General features: G+C 37.0%; 1 protein-coding gene across 1 annotated transcript in view; it reads left to right on the top strand.

The window, feature by feature from the left end:
• Nucleotides 1-26,241, top strand: part of NT5DC1 (5'-nucleotidase domain containing 1) — a 126,951-nt gene that overhangs the window by 75,139 nt on the left and 25,571 nt on the right. The window contains exons 7-8 of the mRNA XM_039731567.1: nt 6,827-7,001; nt 11,437-11,534. Of these exons, the coding sequence (XP_039587501.1) occupies nt 6,827-7,001; nt 11,437-11,534 (273 nt within the window). The remainder of the gene's footprint in view (nt 1-6,826; nt 7,002-11,436; nt 11,535-26,241) is intronic.

Raw genomic sequence — 26,241 nt, 5'->3', positions numbered from 1 at the left:
TATTCAGCTAAGAAATGTCAGAGCAGTAAAAGCTTCTAATTTAGACTTTAGGACTTCCCTTTAAATATAGCTAAAGGTCCTGTGCTATCCTGACAGCCTTTGTCATGGGAGCCTCATGTCAGAAAGGAGGGAGAGTGGTGGTCCCTGCATTATAATATTAAGCCAGAAGAAACAACATCTCTTAGCTTCCTTAGGAAAATTCCTAGTCAATTGGACCCCTTTTTCATTGGAGACCTATCTTTAGCTACCAAAGCATTTTAAATCTTGCAGTAAATTTCTCATAGGCCACAGGAGTAGAAAATAAGTAGAAGAGGAAATGACCCATGAAATATTTGCAGAGGTGATGTTTTGTGTGTGTTCTGCTAAAATGTTTCCTTCAGTGTATTAAGTGTTTATATAGCACTGCAGCCACTATTAATCCAAGTAGTCATGTTTTTCCTAGCCCACCACGGACCCTTACCTTATGGTCACCCCCTTGAACTTAATCAAAGTGAGCACAGAGTTGTCATCACTGGAAAAATAGTTTATTATTTTAGAAAATGTGATCTATTTCTGCCTGAGCAGAGCTGGATGTTGCTAAAAATATTGAGAATGTTAATGTTACATGGGCGGTAAACATCTTCTTTAACAGATACACAGGAAAAAGAGGCAAATGAAGAACCAGTTGATCCTGTAGTTCAACTGGTAATATGTGATTAGTTCAAAACTCAAGTGCCACATGCAGAGGGCTTACACTGATGATGAAAATCCCGACTTTTCTGAGAATACAGGAGGAAAAGTTTTTTCTTTAATTTGATTGGACATCCTAATATATATTCCCTTTTTAAAAGTGTGCACTATTAATAGAATGCAACCTGTCCTTAGTACTGGTTTGGTTTTCATTTCTCCTCATATTTCCTACCTCCTCTCTTCTGTCTGATTTTCAGGTTGTTTTTTTTACCCTTTTCTGTCCCATTTCTGTTTCACTTGTGTATCCAGGAGCAGCTTGAAAGATACTGGTGTGTAAGCAGCTACTCATATATCTGGCACATAAGTTAATTCTTAGCTACAACAAGCAGAGGTTCATTGGGTTGCAAAGTTCAGCTTCATGGGAGACATAAACTCACTGAGGTGTTATTCTGAATTTCTGGTCTCCACTGGCCAATTTACCCATGCTCCTTTTTTTCCCCCTCTTTTGTCACAGAAATGATGCATCACTCTTTTTTTTTCAGGTGAGAATGAGAGATTTGGTACCATAATATTGAAACCACCTTTGTCTCCAAACTTAGTGTCCTCTTTTCGTGTCTGCTCCTAATAAATGAAGAAGTGTAAATAGCTGGTGTTCTTCCTGCCTGAACTGGACCAGGATGTTTAACCCTTTGGCCTTTTAAGAAAGGGCACGGTTTTTCTAAAGAATTTCTCAGTCTTTCTAAAGAGAAATTGCAGAAAACATAAAAGCTCAAAATATTTGATCTGTCATTCTTCATTTTTGCTCTTATGACATTTGTCTCTTCCTAACCTCCTATCTTCCAGGACCGTCATCCTTTTACTCTGTTTTTAAAAGTTTTTATGTCCTGGGGGAAGGAGGGGATGATTTATCTCTTCCTGCTGCTCCCTGTTCCTGATATCTGCCTCATCCCAGGCCTCCAGAATGTAACCGTACTTTGTCCAGTCATTCCTGTGTCACCCTTCATTATCTTTTCTTATGTTGCTTTGTGTAAACATTTCTTTCCCTCTGTCTCTCATTTTGCTTCTGCTGCTCCTACTAGAACACACACTTCAGCTTCAATGAAAGGCAGTAAAAAAACTTGCCAGAAGTCATTTTAACCATCACCCCCTTTCTCCTCTACTTGCTTTCATTAGATGAAAATTAAGTTCTTTTGCAGAATCTTCCATGATGAAGTTACTTTTTTGTGTTTCTGTTGAATGTTCGTGATAGGTGTTGTATTAGTTTATTTAGACAGGAGAAGAAGACAGCAACAGTGGTCAAAGAAGTGTCTCTGTTCACTCTAAATACATTAAGTGCTGTAAGGTCACAGTGGATAGGAACATACAATGAATATAGTTGACTGTATCATTGCTGATTGTAACATTTATTGCAGCTCTACTCTGTTAAACCAAATTAATAACTGTTACCTGCAAGTCAGCATTAAGACAAAAATTAGGGAAGAACTAGAAGTTCTTTCTCATGGCAGAGATGTAGAGAATTTGGCTATGGTATTAACAGCTAAGCTATCATACTGCCTTTGAATTTAAAAGAGAGAAAAGTCACATTTCCAAATACTACTTTTATTGTAAGAGATTGTTAGTTGTTAAAGCCACTAAATACAAGCTACAAATTGGTAGTGTAAAGTTTATTTTTCTTGGCTGAATTCTAGGGATTTTTTTTAGCCTCATACTTCTCTGCTTAGCTAAACTGTATAAATAGCAGAAGAATTATTTTTAATTTAATCAAGTAGGTGCCCCTTAGAAACAGTGACAATACTGAGAAGTACACTGTTCCTGTGTTTTAGTTCTGGACTAAGGCCTTGCCAGAAAGGTGCCTCTTGAACATTTGCCCACTTTATAATACAAATAGCAGATAAGGGATGAAAACTGCAGTATCCTGGCAGTGCAGATTTACTGACACTGAATCCAAAGGAGTCCAGGGCCAGGTGGGTGTGAACTGACCCTGCCAGGGAGAAGCAGTGTAATGCAGAGCACAGGTGAAATCCAGAATTATTTTTTCCACGAATACAGGAATTATATTAGAACATCAAACTGCATACTTCAATAAAGTAATTTTGTGACTGTAGTAGAGGAGGGTCATTGGCTTAAGGACTGGATTATTATCTGTGCTGGAAGACCCTACAAGCATTGTGCAGCCTCTCTCTGAGTATGCTCTGGGGGTTCTGCATTTCCAGCTACATAATTCTCATCACACTTGCTATCACAGCTCTCACACAGTTAAACTGCAAGTCAGATAAACTTATTAAAATTGTTAAATTACAATGTCAGATAAACGTCAGATTAAAAGTCAGAATAAATGTCAAATTAAAACATCATATAAGAAAAAATTAGCTCCAAACTGGACATGAAAGGAATCTCTGAATAATATAAATAGAGGAAATGATATTGCTTTGAAAATACACCAGGATGTTGATCTGATAAGAGGCTCTGGCAGGACCTTCATATATGGTGGTTCTAGACAATTCATTTTGATTGCTTCTATTTCCATTTTCAGCTTAAAAAGTTGGGGTTTTTTTTTTCTGAAAGTATACTTGGTAGACTGCAAAAGCAATAATTGTTTTTGAAAGTATATTTGGAAGATTATTACAAATCCCTTCAGAGGCTAGTTGCTAATTTTCTGTTCCAGGCTGTATTTCAGAGATTTGAGATAAACTTCAAGTTGTTTAGTAACAAGAATGGAAGCTGAAAAAATTGCATTTGTTCCATGGTGACATATACATAATACGTTCCAAGGCTGTGTATAAAATGTTTAGATATTCACTTTCCTGCTCTACACAGTTGGATTAAATTTTCTCATAAAATCACAGGAGGTAAATGTGTTAATTGTTATGTTGAATGTCATGGGCTTCTTGTTTTGATTTTTGTTATTAAATACTTATTTGTATTTTGTGTAAGTGTTCACACTGCCAAAGAGCCAGAGGTTACTAATGAAGGCTTTGGCATGCTTGAAGGTAACAGAAAACAACAGAGAATTTGAGGTGAAAGTTGGAGCACTTGTTTTGTTAATGTTTTGCTTTCACTGATTTATGAGTATGTATTAATATATATGTCCATATAGCTGTATGTTAAGTGATATTTGTAAAACAGAGAGAAAAAAGTAGAGCTTTTATTTTAGGCAGTGTACAGATAACAAACCATCAGTTGTAGATCTGGCAGTGACCACAAGTTCCCCACTTTGATACACTTGAATTTGTGGACCAACAAGTTTGCTTATATTTCCATTTTTTAAGAGTATTTTCCAATTTGGATGTCCCATAAGCATTATCAGGAAGATTTTACAGGCTAGAGAAATTTCTTATTTCTACAGAACAGTGTTATTCTGGTGAACTACTTCTTTGTTTTTCAAGAATCGAGCTGTGTGACAGTTGCATAATCACTCATTTTTGCTTTCCTCTGTTGTCTCTGATAAAATTATTTCTTTTCTGATTTCTCACTGGTGCTTTGTTTAATAGAGTTTTCTTCTTATTTTTATTGTTTGTTTACTTTAGAAAAACATAGTAAAACCTATGCCGTAATGAGAAAATGGCTTCATTGGTCATTAAGAAATCATTGCATTTGATTTTGAAGGCTTGACACGATGCTATTTCTCCATCACATGTTAAAGCTTCCACAATTCTTTCTGCCAGCAAGGTGCCTGTGGCTCTGCTATACTCGTCAAAATTGGCTCCTGCCCTGGGTTAATGAGCAAGTTTTTTGCCTTTTATTTTATTTGGCTTTCAATCAAATCTCGCAAGCTTTGGTGATTAAACTCATTTACAGGTATGAGTTTGTATTCCACCAAACTGTCTTCACCAGACACAATAGTATGTTAGGAATTAAGGCAAACTCTGCTTTCCTGGGCCATGCTGGCCTAATTACAGTAGAGTATGCTTTAATGAGGATTCTTCTGAGCTGCCTCTGCCTGATATGGCAAACAGCCCAGAGGAAAATTTCAGATCCCAGTGTCAAGAACTGATTCATTGCTTGTCTGCAATTAACAGCTGGGCTTCAGGGTCGAGATAGAAAGCTAGAATAAGACTCTCTTTCAGCTCATGTATTGAACCCAGAGTTGTTGACCTTTTCCAATGCAGATGTAGCTCAAAGGCTCAAATATAATAGATTTGTCACATAGAAGATACTGCACAGATTATGGACAAATCAGACTGTTTTGATTAAATTAACTCAAAGGCTTTAAATTGCACATAAAATAATGGTCACAGACAGTGGAAGGGATTTCATAAGGACAGAAAAACAAAGAGCATCCAGGAGTAAAACAGATCTTTTCATCTGAGAGTGATAAGAGTGATAGGTCACTGGTTATATAAATTAACTTTGCCATCTTTATTTTAATTGTTTGTACCTGTAAGAGCTAATGCTAAGCCTGCTTTGTTTTGTGCCCCCCTTCCTTCTCATCTAATGTTGTGCACTTTCCAAAACACAAAAAGAAAAATTATCATAGGATAGCATATGAAATATTATTGCTCGTTATAATATGGAGGAAAAAAAATGCGGATTCTGCTCCTAGAAACTCTGTTGCTCATCCCAAACAATATTCATGCCTCAGGAAAGAAGGAGGGAAAATACAACAGGAAACCTCTTTCATAAATCTGCTTTGTTTAATCAAAAATATCATTGTTCTTGGCTAGCTCTCAAGGCAAATGTCATGGCATCCCATAATGCCGGCTGCAGGAACAGGCTTGTATCCCTGGTAGACACTGTTACACAGCCTGACCTAAATACAGCAAAGAAATGGAAGAGTAGCCTGGTTGTGAGTTGAAAGATTTTGTTTGAGAGACTCTTCTCAGATATACCAGTCTACTTTTTTGGAAGAAATCTGCCAGTTCGTAGTACAGAATAATACATTTTTGCCTCCTGTCTAATTCCAGGGATAACAGCCAATTTGAATCTTCTTTTGGAAGACTTTTGTTCCCTGCCATCTCTAGATGTTTGAATGTGTAGCGTATGGAACAATGTTTAGCACCCAGCGTCTTTCATTCTTTCTTTGATACTACTGTTTCAAGCATGCATGTTCTCTTCCATTAAATAGCTAAAGTTCAAGTGGTTTAAATCTTATTTTTTCAAACTAGAGAACAGCATTACTCACATACCAGAAGGCTAAGTAATGTCTGGGATTTATTAAATCATTCAGCAAAGTTGACCACAGACAGTTGCATATAGAACAAGTGCTGGAAGAAAAATAATCTATGATGATGTTCATTATAATATAACACACACAGACTGAGAGCCAAATATTTGGTATCATTTCTGTCTCTACAATTATTATATTTCTTTTTAAACCTTTAACTAGCTTGACAGTTTTGGTTATAGAGGGTTTGAGCACAGAGGAAATATGTAGAGAAGTTTAATGTTAATTTGACGTCTTGGTAAAGCGGCTATGGCTATAACAAGATGAATATTTATTGGTGACTTTAATGAATAGGTAACTTTTACTGCCAAGTTGGTGTTGTTGCACACGTTTAAAAATCTTACATTCCAAGTGTATTTGCAAAATTCTATTGCTGTTTTATTTGGCAAAAAGAACATCATTGAAGCTGAAATTGGAACAGGGCAGTTTTTTTGCATCTGTTCCTAGCATTCCAAATACTTACAAGTCTTTGCCAGTTGATCAACCTTTCATAGATAAAGTGCTACTTGAGAAAAATGCAAGAATAATAAGATGGATGTTACTGATCAGTCAATGCTAACGTAAAGTGTCAGAAATAAGCGAACAGGTGTTCTTTGGAATTTTAGGCCCTTACTACTTTCTAAACATTTAGCTCATTTTACAATCACAAACTGAGTGTCCAAAAATTGAGCAAAGGCAAAAAGAAATAATTATTTCCTGCATGGAACTATAATTTGATTTTTTTTTTTGCTATTAACTGTTATGAGCAAAAGAACATTAAATAAAATCATTATGAAAATTCCACAATAAAAAAGTCATGCAAACTTATTTCAGTGAATCCTCTTGGTTTGACTGGGGGTTTTGGTTTCTATTATGTTACAGCCCAGAGAAAATTTTAAACTTTGCTTTGCCTTATTTTAATTGTGTTGTTTGCATATAAAAGGATATTTGTTGTGTGGATTAAGTGGTTTGTGAGCAAGATTGGATAATATAATTATGTTTTTATTTTTTTAGAAGACTGTGGGATGTATTTCCCAGAAGTGAAAAATCATCCAGACAAATATTTACAAAAATGTCCCGAGTCTGTAAAAAAGTGGCTGAAGCAACTAAAGAATGCTGGGAAGATTCTGCTGTTAATTACCAGTTCTCACAGTGACTACTGCAGGCTTCTGTGTGAACATGTTCTTGGGTAAGTGCATAGTCCATTTCAAATTATATCTGCCCAACAGCAACTGGAGATAAGCCTGAGTTATTGGGAAGCTAATTTGAGTTTTGTTTATGTATGGTGAATTATTTGGTTCCAAGTTTTCCGCTGGACCCCTCTCTGGTAGAGTGTTCCAGGGTAGTTGAGACAAAGAAGTCCATCTGTGAGCCTGTGAGCTGTGTCTGACCCACAGCACACTTATAACCTGCATCCTTTTGGAGGCATCGTGATGGGCCTGAAGATGTCAGGGAATTATCTTTTTTTCAGGTCAATATCCTATACACCATCTGATCCCTAATTTTATTGTAAATTTTTGCTAGACTGTCTAATTTAAGCCATTTCTTTCTTGCTTCTCCAGCAGTGAATGCAACTAGTAGTACTATTGCATTTCCTTGCAGTAAATTTGCAGGAGAATCTTACAAATACTTTTTCCCATTGGTGGTTTTCAAAAGATGCATGTGCTTCATCACAGCAGAAAAGATAAAACAGGCAGTTCATTGCACTTGGCAACTGGCTAAGATTGTAGTTGCTGATCACAACAGCTGTTTTTAGCATAATGTTAAGAACATGGCTGGTCAAGTCAAATTCAGTGAAATTCAGCAGAACTATTGCTTACCGAGAAAAAGAAATTAATCAGTGATGCAAATAGTGAGACTGTTTATTTATTATTAATCAAAGAAATAAAGTAGTTCAATGTCAGCCTACCTTGGCTATCAGGGTATGCCAGGGAACAGCAGAATGAATACAGCAACACTGTAAGAAAACCACAAGTAAGGTAAAAGACAGAGCTGCCTTCCAAAACCAGTCCTGCCACTATCACTTCTCTTTTGTACTCTCTAGGCTAAATGCTAAAATGAAGCATCAACTGTGCCAGTTCTCACTGCTTTGTATGAGCATCATACTTGCTTGTTTGAGGGACAAATCTACCTCCTGACAAAAAGCAATTCTCCTTTATGAGCAAGATGCCTGTGAATTAACTCTTTTCTGTAAATCTGTCCAGTTATTTCCCAAATTAAAATTTGGTACAAAAGTAAATTCTTGGCCACATATAATGATTTTGGCTTTCTGTTCCTTGGTGAATAGTGTTCAGCTGTTGAAGGTAGCTGGAAGACAGTAAGCAAGATACCAGAAATTATCAGTTGCCTTTCAAAACACAAAAAAAGATACCCTGCTAGAAGAATACTGTGTCGCTCTCTCTTTCCACAAAAGTTGTTCTATGATATTTATTACAATCTTATTTTCCAGTGATTCATGCAGTGTGGCTTCCAAGTAGCTTTTGGAGAGCTGAATACTCCACTGTCTATTAGACTTTAGTGAAGTGGGGTTATTTTCCTGAAAATCTGAACTTTTCAGTAGTTTCGTTTGTTCCATGCCTCTTATATCAGATATAAAGACTCTTTGTACCTGTGCTGCTTTTTGCTGTGCTGGAATATAGTTTAAGTTCACACCTATTATCTCTGCCCTTAACTTTATTTGACCAGGATAACTGGTTTTTATTCTTGACATCAACACTGCATTTTATTCTTGATATCAACACTTATGAATGGCACCTACATAATCCTTTATTAATTTCTATTCCCACTCCTTTCAGTTAATCAATATGATACTGAAAAGCCCAAAATTGTATAGTATGAAATAAAAAAAACCCATAATGATAAATATGAAAAACAGAGATGCATGTACAATTTTAGCCTCTTACTCCTAATATCCTTACCTTGTAACTGTTTACTTTTTTAGTAAACAGTTTTACTTTTAGCCCTTTTTTAAAGAAGCTCCTTTTTGGTGAAGAAATTACTGTCTTCATAAAACCTGTGCTGGGAAATTCATGTTTACCATTTCATGAGCAAAATATCCCAGTTGTGTTCATCTGACAAAATTGTCCTTAACTTGAACACATTTTGGTCGGGAGAGGAAATATAAGAAAAAACTTAAATTTGAAATAAAATGACAACTGTTTCCCAGCCAGAGCACAGACATACTACTGGGATCAGTATATAAAACATGTAAACCTTAAAGAGCAAGTGCCACTTCATTCACACAGCAGCATTATAGTGTGACTTTGCAATCTTACCTACCACGAGGATGCTGCCCAGTAACTGAACATTTAAGTGTTGGCAGGAGCCCACCTAAAGATGAGTCAGTCATCACATAGTCACTGAAGCCAAGAGTATTTCACTTTTTCAAGAATGTTAGCCGCCTAAAAGTGGGGAACTTTTTGAAACTTGTCATTTTGTTTTCCCTCTGTGGTTAGTGGAGAGAAACCACTGGACATTATACTTGGCAAATCCTGCATTGTAGAATTATGTCTGAAATAAGTGGGATGAAATACCTTTCAAGAATGTGGATGTTTCTCCACTGGCTCTGTCTGTGGTGTCAACCACTATCTGAGTTCAGAGTGTAATTTTTAGAAGGAGAAAGTTATGATACATGTATAAGATACATCCTGCCCATTGTGCTAGCTACTTACTGTAACCACAGGCCACTCTACCAATCACAGGCAGCAAGTGGAACAGATTTGCTGTATATGTATAGAGTTACATAATAATGTAACACAAATTCCCTCATAAAAACAGTAGCTTTGTACATGAGATTGAATATATTGTTTCAAAAAAGGCCACAGATAACACATCTCCTCACACAAAGCAGTTTTTCAACAATCAGTGAAAAGTTACCAATTCTTCTGAAAAGTCTGTTTGTTCTGTTTCAATTTTTTTTAAACAAAGCACTTGCCACTTTTCTCACAACTCAGAGAATCACAGAGTCATTTAGGTTGGAAAAGACCTTGAGTCCAAGCATTAACCAAGCACCTCTGTGTTCTCCACTAAGCCATATCACCAAGTGCCATATCCACACATTATTTGAACACTTTCAGGGATGGTGACTCTGCCACTACCCTGGACAGACTTTTCCAATACCTGACCACCCTTTCTGGAAGAAATTTTTTGTAATATCAAATCTAAACCTGCTCTGGTACAACTTGAGGGCATTTCCTCTCATCCTCTCACTTGTTAATTGTTCTTTGTTGTGCTCCTAAAATGCTTGCTTTTTTTGCAAATTAAAGATTAATTTACCTGTAGATAGATTATTTACACCAGCTGCTAATTTGAAAAAATTACCTCTGTTGATACTTTTCACCCAAGGACAGAATAACCCAGCAAACCCTCTTTGCTCAGCATCTGGAATTTTCCACATGGAAGCAAATTTTAAAAACACATCATTGTAATATTTGATACTGGTTCTTTTTAAAAGGCAAAGGTTTACATATGGTCACAAGTGAAGAAAAAATAGACAAAGCTAAAATTTCATTAGAGAAAGGAAATTTAAAGGACTTTTTATTTTAAGGCTGGAATGTAATTTTGAGCACAGCCCAAAAGCTGTCTCTCATAGAGAGAGCATTCAGTTTTTGATAAGATATCTCAGTCCCATAGAAGATCATGAATTATTTGAAAGTGATATAGTTAACTGGTTTACTTCCAGCAAACCTCCTCTACATCTACAATGATAGCATTGTCTGTGTCCATCCTGGACTTGCCATCTGTGATTTCTTTGTTCCATGCAAGAGTATCCATCTCTTTTTGGATGTTGTAGGCAATGAAGTCTCCTAAGCAATGAAATATGTCTAATAAAATAAAGTGCATCACAGATGAGGAATGTTTTCTTATATACCTTGCTGAGACATTCAAGCCCATTTAAACTGATGGGATTTCCACAGTTCAGATAATAATCTGTATATATGGACCAAATGATCTTTGAAAATTCTGAATTTAGTTATGGCATTCAGCTGGCAGATGAAGAAGCTGGTGGCTGTTTATTTGTGGCCACATGTCCAGCCTCCCTGTAACCAGCAGGGATGTAGTGAGAGCCAGCAGAGTCTGAAGAGGGAATTCAGCTATCAAAATGATGCTTCAGTTTTGGAATATGTGAGATTACACTCTAGTTTCCATTGGCTGTAAATTAGATCTCAGTTGTCTGCCAAGGGCATCTTAGGCCTGTGCATGCCTTCTGTGTGGATACCTGCAATATAAGCACCTGTGTTTAAGTGTCTTCAGTTACTTCCTACCCCATCACTTCAGATATTCTTCTTTGAAAAGAAAATCCCTCATTTACAAATTTTTGTCCGTGTCTGTATATATGTTGCCATCTCGGATTAAAAAAAATGTCATCTGTTCTCCTGAGATGAAGGAACATCTTTTTACAAATAACGAGTGTTCCCAAAGATAACTCACTGTGGGTTTGACTCTCTTTTGACAGCCTCAGGAAAAGAAGAATAATTGTGACATTGAAAAAGCATTGAAAAAAAAAGTGATAGAAGCAAGTGCCTTAAAGAAATACTCTGATATTTTCTTAAGTCTTATAGAGTATTTCATGACATCTTAAGTAATTTGTTAGTTTAATTAATCACATTTACTTTACTTTCTAGGAATGATTTTGAACAGTATTTTGACATTTTGATCACAAATGCTTTGAAACCTGGTTTCTTCTCCCATACACCAAATCAAAGACCTTTCCGAACTCTTGGTAAGTTGCAGCTGTAAATCCCTTCTCATCTGCTTACTTCTATGGAAAAAAAAAAGTAAAGAAAATTAAGGCAACTGAACACTGGCAGGGGTGTGGGAAGTGGACTAAAATTCTGTTAAGACTGAGAAGCACTGAGAAATTTAAAATTACAGTGTTGAGGACAATTAAAAGGCGGAGCTGTGATAGTAATTAAAATTACATTAGGGCTCAGATATTTCATCATTAATGAAAAAGAATCTTTATTGTTTTCACAGGGTCATGTACAGGAAACAAAATTTAGTTCTGGGAAAAAACAAAGCAGAAATGTTTAAAGAATTTAAAGGAAATTAGGAGAACTGTACAAATAAAATTGTAAAGCTGAAGGAAAGAATTTATGATGGAAATCTAACAGCATTAAGTGTGTTTCCTTTGGCTAAATAATGAGAAAGCAGGTGAAAAGGAAGCGCCCCTGTACTCACTTAATTTAATTAAAACAATCTGAAACACTTGGCAATGTTGTCAATTAGGTAATTAAGGTTGTAACACAGGAGGTTTGTAAGAGCAGTGTTCATTGAACTACAAATAACACTAAAACATTGCTGAATACAGTTAGTTTTTCCATATTTTGGTAAATACCTTTATGATTAAGTTACCTGAAAATTAATCTTATAGCCAAAATAACTTAAGTCAGCATACACTAAACCACAGTTCATCATTTATTTATGACAGGAGAGTCACAGTTCCAGCCCAAAAGAAACTTTGCTTGTGGAACTTCTACAGTAAAACTGAAACAAGCAGCAGAAATACAAATTGAAACTATATTTTAATGTTTCACATATTTATGTAGGAAAATAAGAAGTATCTTAGGTGTGATTTTTAAAGGATTAGTTCAAATAGTTGCCAAGTTGACAATTTGAGAAAAAAGTAGTCTCAGAAGGGAAATTGGAACTATTTGTATGAAAGGAGAAAGGGGAGTAAAATCATAAAGGATGAAAAAGGCTTAGTTCTGCAACCATTTGATTTAGTTTTGTATAAGGCAAATTGAAATTAAAATGTAATTCACTTTGGATTTCTTTTAAACAATCTGATTAGCCTGACTTCCTGAGGAAATCCTGCTGTGTCCCTCTGTCAGTAATCCAGCCAGCAGCTTTTGGACCTGTTGGACAGTTTCAGTAAATTTAATAGACAGCCAAAAAGCTCCAGGATACTTTGATGAGGTAGGGGGGTTTTTGTGCAAAAAAAGGGGCAGAATAGAGGGAGAAGACCAAGTACTCTCTCCATTGATAATATGTAGCATTAGCATAATCACCACAATGTAGTGTAAGGACCAGTTTTCCTGAAGATGTTTTCTTTCTCTGCTTTCAAAGAGGAACAGCATTATCTGGAGTCCTCTTATTGACTTAGTGGTTTTCATTCAGTTTATATCCTGACAACACAAGGAGCTCAAATGTCAGTCAATCACTCATTATGTTAATACCTTATTAATGCAAAATAAAATGTAGTTTCTGTTCTGGACACTTCACTATCTAAATAGATAAAGGACACAAACATAACTGAAGTAATAATCAGATAAATAATTTGTTGAAACTTCTAACCTGGGAGTGTATTTTTTTTCTTAATATGTTTGTGTTCCAGTGGCAGTAACTGGTTTCTTTTGAAAGACCAACCACAACATTCAAAGCAAAGACTTATACACATAGGACAGGTTTTTAGAGATATGTTTAAAAGTACTGTAGAGCTTGTTTAAGAGTATATGAAGTTTACATCGTAAAATTAGGAGCACTTATATGAGCAAATTCTGAAAATAATAATACATTTCTATAATGTTTATTTTGCTGCCCTACCTCTGTGTTCCTCACAGCAACTGAAACAGTATGCAGTGAAGCTTCTAACACATTGATGAGGAGCAGTTTTCCAGTTTTCAGAATTTTTTAAGGCTTTCTTTCATATCAGAACCACTGAAAATTCAAAATTTCAGTTTCTAGTTCCTTTCTTCCTGTTAGCACTACAGACTTCAGGCAGAAGAATTTGGCCACTGTGCTGCAGATCAGGGGGACAAAATTTTCATATTTTTCCTTTGAAAAATTAAAAATCTATAGGTGGACATCATAGTAAATATTTTCTTAAAGCACAGAGACTAAACTTTTGCTAAGGTAATTTAGGGAAAAAAACCCCTTGTTCTAGGAAGAAGTGTGTTGTAAGAAATGAACTGAAGTAACTGCTTATCATTGTTACCCATTTCTCCAGGTCTGAGTCTCAGCCATGTTCTTCCAACATTAGGTCTGAGCTGCAATAAATTCCTAATGATACCATATATCATAGTGTTGTGAATGGACTTAAGCATAAGGCACAAAATATGGAATGTGTTCTTAATTTCAAATATCCCAAGTGTTGCATTGTGTACTGGAGCTAAATGTTATTTCTCTATAACAAGAATTATGCAACAGATTTACTGAAGGACAGGTTCTGAAGTTTACTAAAGAGAAGGATAAGTTCTTTTCAGTGAATAAGTTCAAAAGGCAATTGTATTCAGTAGGCATTTGAAGGAGAACGAGAAACAGGACAAGATGACAAAGGAGGCATTGTCTGGAAATCTGATATTGGGTAACAGCTCTGAAAAAGTGTTTTTTTCAGCAGACAAGTAATTTTAGAGCTAACCCATTTGGAAACCATGAAAAATTATTTTAATTGATCAATTAAAATTGCATCACTATTTTATTTTCGTGTCAAGATGTGCATCATTTAAAGCAACTAAAACACTGTTTGAAAGCCTAAAAGATTTGTGTGACTGGGGCACTGAAAAGCGCAATGATTATTTATTTAATTTTGCATCATTTTCTTTCAAAGTGCCATTCTGTTAAGTGAAGGAGCAGTGTATATGTTTCTTTACAGATTTTAGGACAGCTACATTTATTTTGATCTGACAAAACTGGTTTTATGCTTAGGGTAACTTAATGTAGCAAAGGATATATTTTGTAAAAACAGTGCTTCACATAAAAATACCCCCAGACTTTGCTACCATAATATGAATACTCCATAACTTACTTGTTATTCATGAGGTTGTGTTTTCTTTTACATAGGAAAATTCTTCTCATGGTTCTTGAAAGTACTAATAATATCTTGAGCTACAAGACCTAAGGATCAGGTTGAAAATATCTGCGTAAATCCTATGTTGACAAGAAAGGATTTTCTTTGCTTTCAACAGCTACATCCAGCTTAAAATAATTTCTCATTCCACAAAGGGCTTGAAGGAATATAAATAGAAAAGACAGTTGTGAATTATATGATAATCTGCAATACATGAAGATTTCTGTAACATTTGACAACAGAGCTTTCCCTTTATCACATCACTTTTTAATGCATATCAAATTACTAGCCTGACTGCCAGGCCTGATCATTGCCAGATATATCTTATACAATGCAAAATTATAATTGAAATGCTAAAGATAACCCTTAATTTCCTGGAAGCCTTCTCTAAGTCTGTATTCACTGGGAAGTCTGCTTGGTCTTAAAGAAGGCTTATATATCTTTTATTTTCAGCTCAGGCACAGCTGTGTTTTCTGATCTGGTTTATTTTTGTTTTGGTTTGTTTTTTTTTTCCATAGATTGGAAATGCACTGCTGACTGTTCAGTGTCTGAATTTAAAACACACACTTAAAAAGTATGTGTAGCCTCATGTGTATGTGTATGTATCTGTACAGGCTGGAAACAATCCTACGGATGTAGTGCCAGTGAATAGCACTTTCAAAGCCTGCTTTCAGTTACACTTCCAGGCTGTCTTCCTTCTTCCTGAACTTGAATTTCTGCCCATCTTAAGGTTCCTCTGCTGCAGAATGTAGCTTGCCATTTAAGAAACATCCAGTCCTCTAATTTTTTATGGTTTTCTGCTAACTGCCATTGTAACAGTTCTATACAGAAGCTTCTTCTCCACCCTTCTGAAAATACAAGAAAATTCTGTAAGCTGAAAGGACCAATTAGAAAAGAAAATGTGAAGACAGGATGTAAAATACCGTGTGTCTGGAATGAAGACTATCTTTGGTTATTAGGGACTGCAAGACTTCAGAAGGTGGTGATCCCATGTCTGCTACTTGAGTTTTCTTTTGCCGTTTTTTGTGAACAACTGGGTTTGACTACGCCAGAGATGGGCTGGGGGATCCAGCTGGTGGGGTCACAGGAAGAGGGAAGTAGAGTAAGAGAAGAGCAGCACATGGAAGCATAGAGAGGAAAGGGTTTTCACACTGATGGAATTTTCTGAATGTCAGGTCTTTGCTTTTTGACTTCTGTTGTCACCTCAAGGAGGACCTTTGCAATAAGGCTAGTGTGTCAATCCTAGCTTAAAATGATGTACCCGTGTCCTGGGCTGAATAGGCTCTCAGCTGGCCACATCCTCCAGACACAGCAGGGGATGCAGCACTGTCCTCCCACAGGTCTCAGAGCTCAGGAAGCCTTTTACAGGGAACCCCACAAAGGGCCTTGCATCTCTCAGGAGGCACAAGCAGAATAACAACAGTACCAGTAAAGGGCACCTGTGTAATTTTCCTTCCCCTGCCTCAGGGTATTCCTTTACCTAATGCAGCTGTGCTTGTTGCCATTCTTCTGGAGATGGTGCCTCTTCATATCAGTCTGTGTGGATATGTTCTGTAACATGAGGCCACATAATAATGCAGTTTTACTGGGAGCTTGTGGCAGAGTGGCATGTAAAGGGTGCACTGGCTGCACACTGCATTATTCAAGAGCTATCAAGTCTATAACCATTTCCCCTATCTCCTCTACAAGAAGATGCCTTTATATTGTCATAACATTCCATAGTGCCATATGGCCCTTAAAAGCCATGCTACTCTTTTTAAGGGAAATGCTGTTTAGCAATTCTTTAAAGTGTATTGTCACTGTTGTTCATGTGATTTCCAGCTTTTTAGGAAAGACAAAGGATTAAAACTGACAAGTAATGGCATTTTGTACTCCAGTTTTCTAAACTCGATCTTTTTGTATCTCACAGTACATAACATTAAGAATCTCTTACTGCAATAATATCAGAAACAGATTCTGTAATAAGCTGACAGTAGGTGGTCCATGGTTGAAAAGGATAAAGCATCTTGTTCTATACCCAAGCCACCACTGAGAAATAATTCCCTACTCTAATCTCGGCCAGGGATTTTCATTTGATCCATGATTTCTGAGAAAAAGGAGTTTCTTTTTAAGCAACTGGTTAGTATAGCTGATTATGTAGACAGATCTTCATATTCAGTGATAGAACCTGACTGGTTTTAATTTTTATAATGAGAAACCAAAAGGATTATGGAAGCACCTTATAAAGATTCTTCCTTCAGGTGACACACTCTTTGGCAACATGATCAATGTCTGACTCCACTTTCTGAAAAGCAGACTCAGACAAGCCCGTAGGGCTGACAGTGGGAGACACATACAAGGAAATTTCATCTCATATACCAGGTTTGTTACCATACAGATATTCATAATCCACTGGAGTAGTTCAGAGATTGTTTAAAAAAATCCACAATGTCAGGCTTCTTGGATGACTGTTTCACCTCCTATCCTTTGTTTAAATGATCTTAGTCTAAAACTATTCCACTTTGTGTACTGCCTTTGCAAAGATATCAACCAATCCACAGATTTTTTTTCTGACAGTGTAAACAGCTGTCTCAGAGACTACTGGTTTCCTGATATTTATGTCCTGTAGACAAACATTTTAAAAATCAACAGATGTTACCTTGTAAGCAAAGGGATTTACCAATTAATCTTTTTAAGATTTGCTATATAGTACCTGTATGTAGTTTAAAATCAACACTTTGGGAATCATTTGAGAACAGAGGTGATAATTTCCTATCATGTCCTCAATGTTTATAATTAAGCCATGGGATACATAAGATGGGAGTCATTTAACTGTCCTGATGGATTAACAAATTCTTTTCTAACAGTTAAATTTTATTTGATTTTTGATAAACATAATCTTAGTAGATGGTAACAGTTTGGATTTTGGGTTTTATGTGTTCAGTACTAAGTTCTGCGTGAAAGCATTTAAAACAGGTGCAAAAAGCAGAATAAAGTTGGGCCAGCACATGCTCACATCCTTTTGCAGAACAGGTTGCTAAAGTAATTCTTTCTTTCTGATAGTTTCCAAAGTCCTCGGCTACCATATTTGATGGTCTTTGCCTCATAAAAACAAATGCTTTGTACAATTTTGTTCCATTACAGAAATAATGAATTAGAACTTGAGGACACACAATTGATCACTAACTGGCAGTGTATCATGTATAAACCTTTTGTGGAATGCAATGAATTAGAACTTGAGGACACACAATTGATCACTAACTGGCAGTGTATCATCAGTGTATAAACCTTCTGTGCAATGCAAGAGACACTGCAGTTTACACTGATATTGTGTGTATGCACTTCTGCAGTGACATGGTTAAACTGGTGTAAGTTCTTCAAGTTGTGACTCTGTAGTAATTAGACCATGTGGGAGCCAAGGAATGACTTTCCCTTACAGTTCATTCCTCTTGGCAATCTGAGCTGCAAAGCCATTCCTTTTCTTAGGAAAAGGAGTGGAATGAGTGTGTTTTGTTCTGTTTTTTGGGGTTGGTTTTTGAATGGGCTTTACTGGTACTTGCTTCAGAAGTGCTGGAAGGCCAGATTGTCATCACATTGTTTATACAAATTTATTTACACAAATGGTGGGTTTCACTCAGGCATTTTACAGCACATCAGAAGCTGGAGGCTGAGCAGCAAAGCTCTATTTCTGTTTTTATCAGAAGGGCACTGTGTTGGCCTGACTACAGCAATTGACTGTAAACCTGGAGCACGGACCAAGGGCTGGGATTTCAGCTAATGCCTGAAACTGGCCATAGAAGGTAGCTGGTTATCAGCTGAACTGGCCAATGAAAATTTAGTTTGGTGCTCCTTCTTGAGCTCCTTTGGCTCAACCATATTAGCCAGAAGAGCTACCAGGACACAGGCTGATTCTTTAACATTTATTCTGTTTGCCTAAGCACTGAGGGTTATGCAATCTCATGGTATGTGTGGGTAGGAATTTCCACCCATCCTTTACTGCAAACCTCTATCAATACTGCAGTTTCAACCACATTTCAGTCTGGCCTAGCATTCTACAAGATATTACACCCTCAGCAGGCTGGAGAGGAAAAGATGGGCCTATCACTGCCAACGCAGGGAAAGGCTGCAGTACAAACTTCCCCTTGATTATCCCCAGATATCTGAGTATCCATCCGTGAGAGCCCAGCTACAAATGACCCAGCTATGGAAAATCACCCCTGAGACCCCACACCCTAAGAGACTTTCAGTGAATGCAACAGCACGAGAAAACTTTATAGGAAGGTAGTCCATATTATTTCCATTGCTGTTCATAAATAACTCATCTTTCTATTTAATTTTTTTTTTAAGAAAAAATTAAACAGTGTTTGAAGTAAGGCATCTTTTTGTTGCTGAGTATTGAGATGTGTTCTCCAATGCCCATCCTTCTTTAAAAGAAAAAAACTTACAGTAAATATGTCAGGCCAAGGTCCTTATATGTTTGCATAGTGTTCAAAGTACTTCAGAGGATAAAAGGAACAATAAGTTATTCATCCAAAAATCAAAACAGTGAAAAACTGCAACTTGCTTCTGCATAAAGACAGCAGGGGTTTCTTCAGCTGATTACCTTTGATATTAAATAGCGTGTTTGGCACAGAGCTGATAAGACTATTAGAGAAAGCTAGTTCAAAGAAAGTTTAAACTGCTGATTTCAAAAGCATGGTATCTACAATATTCCTTTTGTTAAAACTGGAAAACATGTTTAGCATATTTGCCAAGTACTCCAAAACAGAATTATTTGTGTATAGAGAGCATATTTTCATTTTTAAAAGGTGTTACAGTAACTACTACAGTAACACTGCTACAAAATCCTAGCTATTGATTATGTCATGTTGTATTCAAGGCCTTGAAGGATAAAGCTCAAAACCCTTTTCTTTAATCTGTTGTGTAAGGATGTGATAAGTCACTTTCTGTCTTCTAGGAGCCCACAGGTAGACCAGATAAACAAATGTTAGAAAAACAAAAGCACTGGCTTTTTTGTTTGAGCTAAAGAACCAAGATATTGTATGACCTCCCCTGAATCGTATCTCTGGCAGATATGCATGTTCACCTAAGATATCTAATGTCCTAATCCAGAAGCAATGAAGAACTGTAAACTGAGTTTGAATAAAGACTCATCAGTCTTGATTGTTAAAATCCTTTTAGCTCTTTTTAAAGATTTAGCATAATGGGAAAATTGACATTATCTCAATTAATTCTGCTAGATTTAATTTTTATGGTTCATTAATATTCCTTTGTAATTTCATGGAATTGGACCCATGAATTTTATGTGTTCTATATTTAAATTAATCATATTATTCTAGAGTTATCCAGCAATTATTCAAATTATTGAAAGTGATAAGCTCAATTAGTTGTTTATTTTAGAAGACAGCTGCATACCAGTGGTTCAGGCCATGTTTGCGTTTCATTTTAATGAAAGAAACTTCCTTCATAGAGAAGCATGCCAAATGCCTTGAAACACACACACCATGCAATTGGGAGGTCGTTAAAAGTCAACATCTACAGAAAATCCTCAGTCACAGTTCTGTGATCACCTTCTGGTGTTGTTTCTTTATCATCTTTTGTTTCAGGCCGCTAGCAGAGAGTAGAACTGTGGTACAGTCTGATCTGGATTATACCAGAGCAATAAGGCAGGGAAACTGCCACACTTAGTAAGCCAAATTAATCTAAAAAAATGCAGCTTTTTTTACAGCAGAATGAGCTAAGGGCCTGTCAACCCAACCCTCTCCAGCCAGTGGGTACCCACAGAACATAAATTGCCATAACCTAAGTCTGTGTTTTCAAAACCAAAGCCAAAATGCCTAAATGACCACTTTGTATTCCAGACAAAACTGTGTTTGGCAAACACACTATCTGGCTTGAGGGAATTCTTCTCCAAAACAAGAAAATGTTATTAAAAGGAGATGATTTCCCTTCATATTTCTCTTTCCCTTCATATTCTCTAAGAAAAACAGAGAAGCTGTAGAAGCAAAGCAGTGAGCACTCAACTTAGACTACATTTATAGTGTGATAATAATATGTGATGCATAAAAATGCTTGGGATTCATGGAAGATTTTACACTGAAAGTGGAGACCCAGTTCTGTATGGAAGATAAAAGCAAATGTATATTTCCATACATGAGCAAGGCTTGCCAAGCCTACTCTTATTAGCCCTGAGATGAGCTCAGCTGGTTAGAGCATGGTGCTAATAACACCAATGGGTTTGCTGCAGCAGTAGTAGCAGCCATTCTGAAATAACACCTTGAGTTCTCGTGTTTATGTTTCCATAGAAATGCTAAAGAATGTCCAGCAAGTTTTTAGACAGATTATTTGATTCAATACCCACAATTCTAGACCAGAAGGGTGGGATTATGGTTATGAATGTTTTTTCACCTTCATTCTGTTTCCCAGCACATACAAGAGTGTCCATGTCTGGGGGGAAGAACTAAATTGAAGTTTCAAAAGACTGAAAGAAACACTACGATGGCAAGCCATGCACAACTCAGTAGCTGCTCTGGCATTAAGAGAACACCTATTTCCATTTTATTTGTTTTGTACAATTTTATTATTAGATGGTTAAACAGATACATTTTGTGTTGTCCATGGAATAATAAATGTCCCACTGGAAAGCTTATAAATTTATTTAGATTATTACCAGACTCTACTCCTGTTTCTAAGTAGGATGTTACACTCTTGGTAGCTTATTCAAAATCTGGCTTTTTTATTTGCTACATCTGTATCTCTGTAGAGAAATGGATCATTTTAAGAAACTTTTTTTTTTTTTATATGGAGTTGTAAGCCTCTCACTGTCGTGGTTTCACTCCAGCCAGCAGCCAAGCCACTCACTCACTGCCCCACCAGCAGGAATCAGAAGGTAAAAGGCAGAAAACTTATGGGTTGAGATAAAGACAGTTTAATAAGTTAAGCAGTTTAATAAGTTAACTTTCGAAAGTTAAAGCAAAAGCTGCACACTCAAGTAAAACAAAATAATTCATAGCTTCCCATGGGCAGGCAGGTGTTCAGCCATCCCCAGGACAGCAGCACCCCATCAGACGTAACTGTGACTTAAGAAGGCAAACTGCATCACTCTGTGTCTCTTTTCCTTCTTCCTCCCCTCACTTTATTTACTTGGCATGATGTCAAATGGTCAGGAATACCCCTTTGGACAGCTGGGGTCACCTGTCCCAGCTGTGTCTCATCCCAAACTCCTGTGGCACCTCCATCTTTCCTTGCCAGATACTAAAAGCAGAAAAGTGTTAGACTCTGTGTAAGCTCAGCAATAACAAAAATATTTTTATCTTCGTTACTGTGCTCAGCACAAATCCAAAACAAAGCCCCCTACCGACCACTTGGAAGAAAATTAACCCTCCCCCAGCAACAAGACAACCACCACGCTCCCTGGAACAAAAATTGACTCAGAATTAGGTTGTAAAAATCAGATGTCTGTTTTGAAACAATGAGGTACCAGGAATAGATACAGAAACCAGTGGGTAGAAATTGCTCTGTCTGTCTATCATCCATCCTCAGCCACCTCCCACTGCTGGCAGTGAAGGGCCAGCAGTCCTGGTCCATGGAGGCTTTGCAGTGCCTGCACTGCACACAAAACATTGGCCACTGACCCAGAGCTGTGTTTCCTGTTACAGAGCCTTCACACTGTGTTTCTGTGCCTGGGTCTGAATCCCAGCTGAGGTGTTCTCATTGCTAATCACAGAACTGCAGTGCTGAGCAAGAGCCACAAGGAAGCCAAAGGTCTTGCAGAAGTGGCACAGACCCTATGGAAAATGGAGTGCCTGAGGGATGAATCAGTAGTACAGATTTGTAAACTTTACTGGTCCACTAACATTTAGTGCAAACCTGTGAGAAATAGCTTCACATTCTAGTTCTTAAAATGATGTCTAAATCCAAACAGAATTCCTGGAAGAAAGAAAAATTACATGTGAAATAGGGGACTTACCAGTATGACTTTTCAGGACAAAAAACATTCTTTGACATATATGACATGTGCATAAACAATTCACTATAGAAGTAAGGAGGTTTTTTTCTCCATGTAATTGTTTTCATCTGTAGAATTCAAAAGAAGTAGATGAGCAGACAGAGAACCTCATAAAGAGTTACCTTGTGATTTGATTCTGAACCAATTTGGAAATTTAAATCAAGGCAGTTTGTAGTAAAGCAAAAATAAAATTGTGTATGGTACATTCCTGGCAAAGCAAGAGCTGGTAACTGATGCAGAAAGCTTCCCTTCAGCATAGTTTCCATGAATCTGAATGTGCTGGTTTTGATTAAAGAGCTTTAGAGTTCTCTTGTGTGTTCTCCAAAATGTCAAGCTTTTATTAAAGTTAGTCTGTAGAACTGGTTTTTGCAGAAAGCACATTTTGCATTTTTGATCTGCTATTGGAAGCAAGTCATAAAAAGAGCCCTAGAAATTAGCTGAGAGCATGTGGAGGAATCATAATCAGAGCCTGGGTTGAGATCTGCTTCAGTTTGATATGACAGTTGATCTCTGCCTCAATTTCCCAGTCTCTAAATACTGCAGATTACCCAATGCTTATGAAGCAGCCAGGACAACTGCAAAGGGGTAAGTGGCAGAGGAGACCTACAAAGAACAGCAGATGTGGATTACACATGAGGTAAATATCAAGTGTGTAGAGAATCACCTTGTTCAGGAGCAACTCTGCCTCTCCCACTAAGTACAGAGAAATAATAGGTCAGAAAATACAAAAATTGACATTTCTTGGTTGGTAAGCAGTCGTGGAACACTGCATTGTTTAGGTGAGCCTAAGTCTTCCATAGCTGATGTTCCAAAAGGAATTAGTTCTTGCAAACTGAAAGTTCAAAAACACAGGCAATGTACCATCTTCTTCCTTACTGTCTTTGTTCTTCAATCTGTCTTTATTATTCACATACTTCAATATGTATGCTGCATGTTTTGCTAGGTAGAGTTAGGAACCCCAGGACTTTTTCTCTTCATTAGCAAACGTGTTCATTCTAACTTGATTCTTATTTGCTATGAAACCACTTCATATATTATTACTGTCCACAGACTGGGTGCCTCTGTGATACTGCCAGACTAAGGCTGAATGCTCCAAGATTATTATTTTTTCTGGAATAATAGTAGCAAGAGATTTTTATCTGTGCAATTCCTGCATAGAGAGATCTGGCACAGTGCCCTTGGTTCTGAGAAACAAGATAAAGCACACTTTCGTATAAACACGCAAGTGGTTTTGCAAACCATACAAAATGCACAGATAAGGATCGGGAAAGGTAATCATAGATTGCAAGGGGACCTTGAGGGTCATCTAGTTCCAACCCCCCTGCTGTGGACATGGACACCTTCACATAGACCAGGTTGCTCCAAGTCCCATCCAAGATGGCCTTGAACACCTCCAGGAAAGGGGCATTCACAGCTTCCCTGGGGAACCTATTCCAGTGCACCACCACCCTCACTGTAAAAATTTTTTTCTAATATCTAATCTAAAGCTACTCTCAATTTAAATCCATTTCACATTGTCCTGTGGCTACATGTCTTTTTAAATATTCTTGCCCATCTTTCCTGTAAGTTCCCTTCAAGGCTGCAGTTAGGTCACCCCATAGCCTTCTCTTCTCCAGGCTGAGCAATCAGAGTTCTCTCAGCCTTTCCTCATAGAAGAGGTGCTCCATCCCCCTGATCGACTTTGTAGCCTTCCTCTGGACGCCCTCCAATAGGTCTGGTTTTTTCCTGTGCTGAAGATCTCAGAGCTGGATGCTGTACTCCAAGTGAGGTCTCAGGAGAGAAGGATGTTGGGGGGACCCTGTCAAAGGCCTTACAGGAGTCCAGATAAATGACATTTGTAGCTTTTCCCTTATCCACTGTTTTTGTTACTCCATTACAGAGTCACTAGGTTGGTGAGACAGGATTTTCCCTTGGTGAAGCCATGCTGGCTAGCTGGACTTACCTCCCTGTCTTCCATGTGCCTTAGGAAGTGTCAGAGGAATCACTTCTCTTTTACTTCTTCAGAAGACTCATTACTACAAATCTTTTCATGTTAGTCTTCCCTTCAAAGGGTAACTAAATATACTTGGCCAGAAAGGAATAGTTTCCAGTTTTGCTTGTCATCTCCAGCCCACTTGCATTGTTCTGAGATTTACAGGGAGTGTTTCACACGTAAGAACTCTTCCTGTTTGCTAGAACATTCATTTCCTAATATTTTTCATTTTGTTGATTAAATATGAAGTTGTACTGTCAACAGATCCTACAGGAACAAAGTTTCATGTTGATTTTCATTATGGTGTCACCTGACACCTGGCTCCTTAGCAGACCTCAAACAGCTTCTTAAATCTCTGCCAGTTTTTTCTCAGCCTGTTGTATTCTTTGTACCTCTTTCGAATTCATCCATGAATGTGATCCACAAGGCCATGAAATTGTCCCCAGACCTCAAGAGTGAACTTGTTGTCACATCTCTGTCTTTCATCACATACTAACACCTTCTCCTTCCCTTCTTTTGTAATGTCTTTATCTAGAAGGGATAGTAATAATAGAAGATGCAGTAGAGACTAATAAAATCATTCTCGTTCCAAAAAATTGCAAAATCACCATTAGGGTTCATTGATGATACATGAACAGAGATATGACTCCAAGGGGAGAGTCTAAAGTGAGTGTTAGGTCCCAAACTCTTTCAGTGCCTCTTGAACAATTTCTTAAGCAAAGGTAAACAATATATAAGACAGAAAATCTATCAGGAAAAAAGTGTAATTGCTGCTGAACAAAACCACAGAGTGTTATTGTGGGTATGTTTAATACTCTTTCATATCTATGATTTTAAGCTATTAGTGGCAGTTGCTATATTTTCTGGGAGAAAATGGCCCTTAACTATTTAATGCTATTATATTCTAATATTATATATTCTAATGAAATATATAATGCTATTCTATTCATTAGAATAGAATAGCATTATATATTTCATGTTTTTTTCTTTGACTGTTACTTGAGGTGCCAAGTATTATGAGTAACCTAAAAAACTACTCACTATTTTTAATACATATCTGAAGCAATGCTGAGGTCGTGTCTTCCCTGACAGCCATATTCAAATGGCTTTAATATCAGTATAATTTTTACATGAGCAATGAAATGTTTCTCTGCTGCCATGAGATAAAAAGAATTCTTGGGTCAACAGAAGCCAGAACCCCTCTCTCAGATGTTAGCTTTTACTTCCAGAGGGGAAAAAAAAGGATTACTCTAAGGCATCCTGTTCTCATAAGAAATACTGGGTTTGGGTGGGGTTCTTCTTTTTAATTACTAAAGCTGAGCAAGGCTTTATTATCCACAGTCTGCATCTATACTTGTACAGTTACTAACAGGCAGAGAGCTGCGTGGGTTTATTTGTTTATTTATTTGTAATTCCCAAATTTATCTTTCTGCATTTAGAATCAAATCTTAAGTTAGTCCTTAAAGGTTGATATTAAAACTGTCCCCCCTTCAGAGACAGTCAATATTTGGAGCTGGAACTTCAGACAGAATAAATCAATAAAATTAAAGTAGGGATTTGAGACAGTGTAATAAGAGAGGAAAAAAGAATGGAACTACTTATAAATGATAAATCAACCTAGTTGTATAAATAGTTTTCATATAAAATTTAATGAAAAAGTCTATCGTGTATTCCAGGTAAAT

This window comes from Passer montanus, unplaced genomic scaffold (genome assembly GCF_014805655.1).
Source record: "Passer montanus isolate IOZ18808 unplaced genomic scaffold, ASM1480565v1 scaffold79, whole genome shotgun sequence".
Lineage (NCBI taxonomy): Eukaryota > Metazoa > Chordata > Aves > Passeriformes > Passeridae > Passer > Passer montanus.
Note: the sequence above shows the minus strand (reverse complement) of the source record. Positions and strands in the feature narration are given on the sequence as shown.